The sequence below is a fragment of the Volvox carteri genome, assembly GCF_000143455.1.
Source record: "Volvox carteri f. nagariensis unplaced genomic scaffold VOLCAscaffold_31, whole genome shotgun sequence".
NCBI lineage: Eukaryota > Viridiplantae > Chlorophyta > Chlorophyceae > Chlamydomonadales > Volvocaceae > Volvox > Volvox carteri.
Genome location: NW_003307574.1, coordinates 1,386,983 through 1,396,907, shown reverse-complemented (window position 1 = coordinate 1,396,907; position 9,925 = coordinate 1,386,983). Strand labels below are relative to the sequence as shown.

At 52.6% G+C, this 9,925-nt stretch overlaps 1 protein-coding gene across 1 annotated transcript in view; it reads right to left on the bottom strand.

Annotated features, from left to right (window-relative positions):
- Window positions 1-285, bottom strand: part of VOLCADRAFT_105661 (uncharacterized protein) — a gene marked incomplete at its 5' end in the record, with an annotated part of 4,452 nt that extends 4,167 nt beyond the window's left edge. The window contains 2 exons of the mRNA XM_002952629.1: window positions 90-125; window positions 227-285. Of these exons, the coding sequence (XP_002952675.1) occupies window positions 90-125; window positions 227-285 (95 nt within the window). The remainder of the gene's footprint in view (window positions 1-89; window positions 126-226) is intronic.
- Window positions 286-9,925: the final 9,640 nt, after the last annotated feature.

Sequence of the window (9,925 nt, the reverse complement as noted above, 5' to 3'; positions counted from 1 at the left end):
CCAGTGATGGGTGGGGCGTGTGGGAGTAGGAGGAGGGGGTGGGGGGGACAAGGAAGGGCGGGTTAGCCGTCCAGAGCAAGCTAACGCACGGCTGGGCAGCAAGGCGGTTGTCCCTTGGTTGTCCCCTGCGCAGTTCCAAGGGAAGGAAGTGAAGGGCCGGATGCTTTTCAAGTATGAGGGCGTGCAGGGTGCGGATGGGCAGCTGTGGTTGTACAAGCTCACAGACCTGTTCAACACCAAGGTTTGCGAGCAGACGTTCGCAATGATTGAGATGTTTGGCAACATGATGCGCACTATGGAGACCGGGAGGGCGGAGTTTTATTTCCAGGAAATGCTTACGGAGCACAACAACATGGTAACGGCTCGCTTAGAGAGGCTGGGGTTAATGCAGTCAGTTCCACCTGACCCATGGGTCGATCACTCGGTCGCTATCAGGGCGAAGAAGTCCGTACCCCTGCCCACGTTCCAGGCGTTGGGCACAGTGAAGCGCTGGTGGCAGCGTCGTTAAGAGGGTTCCATGGGGCTGTGCAGGGGGTTGCAGTGAGATCCAGGGGGGACACTTTTCATAATACTTTTATAGCTTCTGGTCTGTAACATCCAGCGATGGCAGACAATGAGTCGTCAGGAGGTAACCAAGGGCCTCCTAATCCACCGCCCTCCAAGATGCGCGAGAAAATAACGAAAATAACGATTTGGCGATAAGAAAGGTCGTCAAATTCACACCGCTGACCAACGGACAATAACAGCGGCAGCTAGCAGCTGTTCTGGTAAAGAGAGCTCGTATCAACCAGCAGCTGAGTCCGAGATCGCCCGGAAGATAATTCGACAAGACTAAACCCCACCGATCAAATAGCAGTTCAAAATAACAACCAACTAACTGCACCGTACGACGCCGCTCTGACGCCCCTCTTTAAACCAAATTTTCGGCTACGCCTAAAATAAGATTTTGAATCCGGGCTGAGCAGCTAGCCAGACCAAGAACCGGGACGAGAAACCCAAAACGCGTTCGTTACAGTAGGTTACTTTGGCCCCATGCCTAACCCAGCGAAACATCCCCCCTCACCCAGTCGCGTCACATTCGCTCCACCACCCAGGAGGATCACCTAGGCTCTGATACCAATTGAAAGGGAACCAGGCCGCTCCTAACAACTGGGAAGTGCAAGCTGACTTTACTGGCCGATATACTTGCGTAAGCACAGAAGATCGGGCTTTCAATTTCAACTTAGACTTACAATGTTCATGAAATGGTCCGCTTAAATAGTCATATTAGCGCGCCATAACCTCACACAGCCATACGACATGGTCTCAGAAGCGCGCGCTAACGAACTGCAAAACCTTACAGATTGGGTATTCCATGGATACTAAGTCAATAGGAGATGCTCGGAAAGCAGTTTCCAATAATTGTTGGCTTCAAATTTGATGTGAAAAGAGTTTTCCGTACTACGAGGGCTTTTCCTTAGAAAGGGCATTTCCCTGGAAACGACGCTGTTTCCTGGGAAACAGATAGGTGTTTCCGAGCTATGCACTCCGAAATAGTAGCGAATAGTAGCGAAGGCACATAAAGAAACTGCGGAAAACGCCGCCACCAAAGAACATGTGCCCTTGCTCCACATGCAGCATGATCAAGATGAAGGTCACGTATAAGAGTATTCCTATACTAATCGTATACATGATGATGTGAATGCCGTGGGTGAGGAGGATGCACCATCGGGTGAGGGTTCGGACACCGATGAAGATGATGNGCCTGCCAGGCCCATCATCCTCAGTGAGGACGCGAACTCCCGCCAGCTAGTGGCAGAGGTATACTGTTCGTCCACAAAACCGTTACATCACGTAAGAATCTGCTTCATCAGGCGGGGTTCACGTTCAGGAATGCAGTCGCCGCAGCGGACATCAGTACCTGCCCTACGTGCCGGGCTGAGAGCTCCGGCAAATTGTTGGCTTAGATGCGACGGAGCGAAGCGACCGGAGCCTCTAAGGCTGGTTCTGTGGTACTGTCGTACAACTGGGTCGCAGTGGCGACTTAAACCTTGCTGCTCTCCTGGTGAAGTCATTCTGCCTTCACACAGAAGAGCATACAGCCTTGTCCAAATAGTCAGCGTGACAGGCTGTACTTGAAGCCTTACCATTTCAAGTTCCGACCTACAACTGTTCAAGTTTTCTACGTTTTCCGATTTCAATTCCTTCCAATGTCAACTATTAACGACAATGCGCCATCGACCGAGAATGTCGCCACTGTTCCAGGTGGGGCTGGTGGGAGTTTAGGCGCCATTGGATCCTCCCCGCCGGCCGGCACCGCCAAAACCGGCGCCGCGGTTTTAGAAACGGTGGTGATGAATGCCATAGAAAAGGTATCCGAGAAGCGCCGCCGGGACGATCAGGCTGCTCTAGAGCAGGCTGATGACATCAGTGCGGACTTCATGGCCAATGAGCAGAAGGCGCCAAGGGATTGGCCATCGTCTGCAAGCCTTCACAGGCTTCCACCTTGGCCTACAACTCATCCGCAGCTACCTCGATGCTTGCTGCTACGTGAAGGCCGCCGAGTGGACCGACCTGTCACGACATTTTAGCGTCACGTTCATTTTACCGTCTTTTATAATCGTCTTAGGTTATAATCGGTGTGAATACGCGAATATCGTGTATAAACGCGTAAGGTGTTTGGTTATCATCTTACACTTCGCTGATGGACTTATGGACGAGACGAGAATGTACGCTCGTTTGCGTACGTTTATGTACTTTACTTGTGAATTGTTTATTTCTTGTGTGAATGTTCTGTCACACGGGTTATAAGGTGTTTCACTTGTGTCATTTGTGGACTATACGTCGTGGTCGTACTCGAGGCTTATCTTTTGAGGGCCTCCTGTGATCGACAGTGAGACTTCGGTATTTATAGCCGGCAGCGAGCTTGGAAAAGTCGCTTTACGGCTCATGATTGGAACATTGTAAAGTTCTCTGAGCTAGACAACAAGCCCTGTGCGGACCTCCCTTTTCTTAAGCCGCATAAGTAACTTCCTTCCACCAGCCGAACTCCTGTGTGGGCCACTCAACGCCCATATCCTTCACGCCGGGCATACTCAGTCGGTAAGGTAAATCTTTATCACTGTTGATTTGTTGCCTGGAGGGAATCTTGGCCCCTTTCGCGGGTTGCTATTTGCTGCGTATTACGACTTGCCCGCTCGTGTGCCGTCTAGTCAGCATTCCAGCTACCTGCAGGACTTCGCCTAGACCACCCTGCATTCCATAGCCGTAAAGCCTAAATCAGGCTAGAAGACCAAGTAAGTTCGGTTTTGGTTCACCTTAGGTGTTCTGTCGCCTAGGGGATATTCGGGTTGCTTTTCCCAGCACCCTTTTTGGTAGGTTAGGTAGGCTAGGTCACGCCAGCCACACCTGTTAGCAGTGTTACGCACAGCTGCCCTACTATTCAGCAATTTCGGGCCATTCTCTACTGGGTCGATTTGCTTTCGTATTCGGTCACTTTTACAATCGATACTGTGTTACGCACAGCCGTCTGTCGAACACTCGATCCCGAATACTTTATACGATCTACTCGTTTTACCATCTAGGCTTGGTCAGCCCAGCCTAACATTTTTCTTATACTATATATTCAGCTCACCTAAACAGCAGGTTCGAGCTCTTCTGTGCTTAACGAGCATTTCGCGTACCTCTGGCCGAATCCTACGGAGTCACACCAATTCGTTTGCTTTTACTAGCCTCAATCCGCATCTGCAGTGGACCGTTACGACGAAGATTACAGAAGGCCATTCAGAGGACGCGCGGGTCGTAACCCTCTCGGTGTGCGCCACCGAGGTTATCATCATCAAGGTGGTCGGGGCCAGCAGGGCCTTCGCAGGCGGTTTAATCAGCCTAATCATCCACATTTGGTCGATCCGTTCGACCAGGAGCCGGAGCCTGTCGACATAGGCCTGTTGGCGAGAGGCGTGCGTTTCGACTTAGAGCCTCGCCCAGCAATTTTCCGCATACGCTACCTAGTAGTAGTGCAGCTGGACCCCGAGCTCGAACAGCTACCGCGGCCTACGAGCTTTGTCACAGCCAGCTCCCAGGGAGCGAATATTCGACTGCCGTTATTTGAATACGCGGACCTGTGCGCGTCTCCACGCAACGATATGATGGAATAATCACTGTAACCTCATCGAGTTGATCTTCTGTCTTTTTGCTGACGCGTTATACACAGAGCAGTCGTTCAATCATTACGCTGCACCACGTACTCACATCATCACTTTTTAGAATCATTATTACTACAGCTGTTTTCACGCAGCTACTCTTAATTTTTGCAGCTCATTACAACGCAACTTTACAGCGATACCAGCTTAGGTGGGGCGGGTTAGTACTCTTTAGTAGTCGCTAGGCTTCTTATTGCTTAGTCCTTGCCTGTTCGCTTCGCGTTGGTTGCTGCATCTTTCTCTTTTCCTTTTTCTTATCTTGTTTTTCGTAAGCTAATTATTACACAGGGAAGCATAAGTCCCACGGAGCCTCTACGTCGCAACATCCCGCGGGCCGCCACTGCGCAACATCTTCGCTCGACTACTCAGCGAGATCAGCAGGAGGTAAGCAAGGTTTCGCGTAAGGATACGCGTAGGGTGTCCACCTCAGGGTCTAGTACTAGCGAAGCCGCCCGTATTCCGCGCTCGCGTTCCGATAGTGGCTTAGCAGTACAGGTGGAACTTCCCCTGACTAAGTTAGCTCCAACTGAGGGTGAGGTTACTGCTCCACTACAAACTACCGGAACAGATTCCGATAGGGAGAAGTGGTCGCGTCTTTTCGAATCGCTAGGTAGGCCCCGTACCTACATTAACCCGATCTTTTCTAGGGACAGCGATTCTGACGACGAAATCATGCAGAACCTTTACCCTACCCTTGACCCGTTCCAGCACAACGGGTTGGATGACTTCCTTACGAAGGTTTTCCAGCAAGGAGTTTCTTACCCTCTTTCTAGGAACAACTTGTCTGTTGAAAGCCTGAAGTCGTACCTTGATGCACTGCCTGGTCGTAACACGCCATTCGAGGCGTGGTACAACTCACACAGGCAAAACCTCATATCTAAAGCCGCAGCGCACTTCGGTGTATCTGAACCAGGTGCGGCAGCCAACACCGTCTCCCCGCGTCAACTGTTTGACTATTACGCCCACATCCTAGAGGAAAACTTTGCCTCCGCGCGCGCTGAGAGTGATCTTGCGCGTTTCAAAAGCATGCAGCAGGGAGCTCTCTCTCCCATAGTCTTCAAGGACATGTTGCTAGCGCTGGAGAAGAAGCTGGACGGTAGAGTCAGTAAACACCAAGTCGCCGAACGTTTCCTTGAGGGCTTAAACCCCGTGGTTCGGCATCACCTGGAGAGGCACCTCATCACCGTGGAGCGCACCAAATGGTACGATCGTTTGGAGAAGACGGCACAAGAGGCTGAGGTTGTGTGGAATAACCTTCTGCTGGAGGACAGGGCAGTGCAGGTACACAAAAAGCCGCCGCAGCAGAAGAGTGCAGCAAAACCCCCTATTAAGGAAAAACGCACCTTTTACTGCGAGAAGCACGGCACTAATGCATCTCACGATACGGCGCAGTGCCGTGTCTTAAATCCCCCAAAGTCGAAGTCCGCGCTTTTGACCTCTGACATCCCCTCCGGAATTGTTGAGCGTTTGGTTGCCTTGATTTCCCAGGGACAGGGCAGCGCGTCGACCTCAGGGGGGTCCAGGGGAATAGGCGGGCAAAAGCAGAAGGGGGCTGGGCCATCTAAGCCCAAGCAGGGACAGGGTGTTAGCGAATCGCGGGGGAATAGGCCATCTTGCGAGTTCTGCGGAACCATGGGTCACCAGCAGAGCAAGTGCTTCATTTTCCACCCCGAACTCGCTCCCGCGGGCTACGAGCCTGCTAACCCAGCCCTGAAGGTTTTATTTCTGCAGCGCAAGAAGGCGGTTGAAAAGAAGGCGGCCTTGGCGGCGGCTGTTGCCGCAGCTTTCGAGGACGACTTCGCAGCAGAGGACGAGGGGGATGAGGAGGCGGCCTGCTGCACGACGCAGTTCCATGAAGCGGCGTCAAACGTCTCTCCCAGCCAACAGGCCATGATGGCGCCACTCACATGGTCGCGCAGCGCGCAAGAGGTAAGGTACAACAGCTTAGCCACTATGCATTCGCAGGCTGTTCCTAAGTCCTTTACTCCTGCCCCCTTAGTCACGAAGCAGTATCCGCCACCGGCACCACCCGTGGCGAACAACTCAAAACGCACTCACACACCGCTAGATGACAATATCCTCTTGCGCAAAATCTCCGACATGCCTGTCGGCACTTTCTTCAACCTGCTTTGTCAGCAGGGGCTGCCTTCCACCGGCGGCCCCTTAGACGCTAAACCCCATCCCCCAAGCACGGCCCAAGCAACGCAGGGTTCAAGCTCAGTTTCGAGCAGCTTCGGGGAGGGATTTTCCACGCTTCAGGCAGACAAGAGTGTGCAGCTCGCCTGTTTCCCGGCGGCAGCACCGGAGCTGGTCACGCCACCTCCCCTTGATTCTGGCCTGGCGTCTTTTGCCCTGGCGGCCCAAGGGCGCGCCAAACCCTCCGACCACCGTGGTGCCGGTTTTGAGTACCAGGTAAGTGGGGTTAAGGGTCCACCTCCGCGCACTTTGTCGGAGCTCTCGCCTGACGAGCGGGAGCATGCTTTAGCGGTTAATCCGTCGGCGGCGCGTTACATGGGGGAACCCGAGGGTCTGTATTACTACGAAACAGGGGCGTGTGTGTTGGTTCAGGGGCAGCGCGACAGGGCAGCTCCGGAGGCGTTGCGTGATTTTGCCGCAACGGTTAACGTAATGCCGACCAGTGTAGCCAAAGCACTTAACCTGCCCATAGTCGAGACCACCACGCGGCTGTCCACCTCGTTGCAGCTAGGGGGTGCTGTGCGAGGAGAGTTGGACACCTCAAACATCTTTTTTGAGCTTCTTCCGGGCACGCCGCATGCCACGCGGGTCCCGCTTACTAAAACCCTGGTCGTTGACGAGCGACCCGACCTGTTTCAGCTCCTAGTGGGTAACGAACAGGCGAAATTCTTAGGGGACGCTCTGGAATCATATCCAGAGCCTAGGCTGCACTTTCATCCTAACTTTTTGCAGTACCCTAATTATAAGGTAACGATTCCCATGCGCAAGCTTGTGAAGCACAAGCCTTCTCAGCATGGTTCACTTGTGGGAGTTGCGTGCGTCAGCATGGCCATTCCCAGCACCTCTCCTTCCGGCTCCGAGCTGGGGGGGGGGGAATCCACCGCTGACGTCCCTCCTATTCCGCACCAGTCCTCTCATTCCTCTGAGCAGGGCACGTCAACCGCCTACGTCAAGAACACTAGGCGAGATCACTGGGGCAACTTCGCGTCCCGGTTATCAGTTGGTGCGAATCAGCTTGGTTCCACTTTCCTTTTGCTACTTACATATGCCACTTTCTTTGTGGACGCATTCAACGTGTGTTTTGTTAGCCCCGTTCTCACGGCGGCTGGTGCCGTTCTTTCGTACACGGCAAACGGTTTGATAGATCACGCTTGCCTAGCTACACGACCCATGCCTGTTTCCTCTTCGCGCCACCCTCCTGCTCGCACAGGAAAGCGAAAGAAGCCACTGTATAGGCGTAGGTCTGTGTTAGGCCATCCTGCATTACAGCCACGTAGCGGCTGGCACTTCGCTTCCTTTGCTCTCGTTGCATCCCTGTTGCTAACTCTAGCCGCAGGAGTGCAGGTGCCAACTGGGATCAGCAGCTGCATTATATCATGTTGGTTTACAACTGTTCGAAGCAGCAGTCTACTGGTTTCAGCCCATACAGTTTGCTCCACGGAGTCCAGCCCACTATACCACCCGCGGTGAAGCAGCGCTTTGAGGAGTACATCTCCTTCGATTCGCTGGAGGAGGCTTCTGATGCTCTTCTTAAGCGGGGCGAGGCTATGCGTCGTAACATGAGTATTGCAGGGGAAAATTTACTTATCGCCCAGCATAGGGATACGTTACGATATGCCGCTTTGCGTGGTGGGGGTAACCATCCTAGGTTGCACAGGTTTTACGTAGGGGATTATGTTTATTATCGTAATACTAGTTCGCGCACGGCGTTAGATCATAAGGTTCAACCTGCCGTACTTGGCGTTAGAGGTGCGTCCCAGCGGCGTACTTGTTCTGCAAGGTCAAGACGGTCAAACCATGCAAACGCATGTGATGCACTGTGCACCTTGTCATTTGCCTATTTTAGACGAGGTTGTCGATCCTCGCTTGTCCCGACCTCATGCTAATTTATCCTGTGAGGTTTGCAAAATGCCTGATGGGGAAGAGTGGATGCTTCTCTGTGATAGCTGTGGGACGGGTTGGCATACTTATTGCCTGAAACCGCCTCTTAAAGAAATCCCTGAAGGTACTTGGGTGTGTCCTAATTGTCTTTCCAAAGGCATCACCGTAGCATAAATAAACTCACGATCTTTGGCTAACTCTGGTAGTAATTCCAATAAATCCAGCACTAAGCCTGTTCCTCCGCAATATCTTGCCGAATTACAAGGGTCACGAGTATTTGGATCTAATTCCGGACCCTCTGGCAGTCGTGCTGCGAGAACCGGTGTCGCTACCTATGCCGGTAAACGAGGCAGGAAGCATTTCTTCGAGGTGCTTTACCAGGACGGCGAATTGGAGCTGGTGGATGTTGTGCAGCTGCGCAATATGCTTGCACCTAAGTCTGCCCGCCCAAGGCGAGCGGTGGGAGCAGCGGCGGTTGCAGCAGCCGCATCGAAATTGGAGCACTGGAGTTTGGATTCAGCCGCGGATGTTCCGATGGCTCTGGATCTGGCTATGGCGGGAGACCACTCAGTATTCAAGATAGCTTTGGTCACCAATCAGTTATTCGAGCAACGTCTTCAACTTCCGTCCGTACCGCAGCCGCATGTCGACGTGTTGCGAGGAGCGTTGCGTTGGAGCTTGGTTAATAACGTAATTCTGCCATACGAGGTTTCAAATCCTTTGCGTGTCGCTTTGTTGTCTTCTGGCGCTCGCGTCTTAAAAGGGAAGCCGGTAAAATTTAGTGATCCCTTGTCGCCTCAGTTTTACGACGGCGTAGATAAGCAGTTTACATCTGTAGATGCAGCAGTGTTGTCAATCACTGGCGCGTTGTTAGATTTGGCAATTCCAGCAGCGGTTAATGTTAAGATATAGGCGAGTGGAACTGTGTAGGTAAAGCCAACCTTAACCGTTACAGGTATCACAGAACAAGCTTTCAGTCAGAACATCATCTCCTTTATACCAAACATTCCATCTTATCTGTCGTACAGCCGTTAGTGTTCTGGCCGGAAGTCAACACTCCCCCTCGGACGGAACACTCGGGCGAATCCAACTCAACGAACACCCAGCCCTTCTCGAAACTGCACGAACTTCCCTTCCGGTAACGGCTTCGTGAGGATATCCGCTACCATGCTGGTAGTGGGACAGTACTCAAACTTCACCTGCCCCATAGATACCCTCTCACGCACAAAATGATGAATCACATCGATGTGCTTCGCACGTTCCGAAACAATCGGATTCTTTATCAAACTTAATGCTCCCTGGTTGTCACCCCAGATACGCATCACGTCGATCTCACACCCAAACTCGGGCAGAAGTTTCCTCAGCCAGAGCGCTTCGCGGGTAGCTAGGGACGCCGCCATATACTCGGCCTCCACAGTCGATGCTGCTACAGTCGGTTGCAACCGACTCTTCCAGCTGACGGCTCCACCGCCAAGGATAAAGGCATATCCAGTTGTCGAACGGCGGTTGTCTCGATCCACTGCCCAATCCGCATCGGCATAACCCTCAATTGCCTTGCTGTCCCTGGCAAAACATAAACCGAAACTCGCAGTCCCCTTCAGATATCTCAGGATATCCTTAGCAGCCTCCCAGTGAGCCTTCGCCGGCTCAGACATATACCGCGCAAC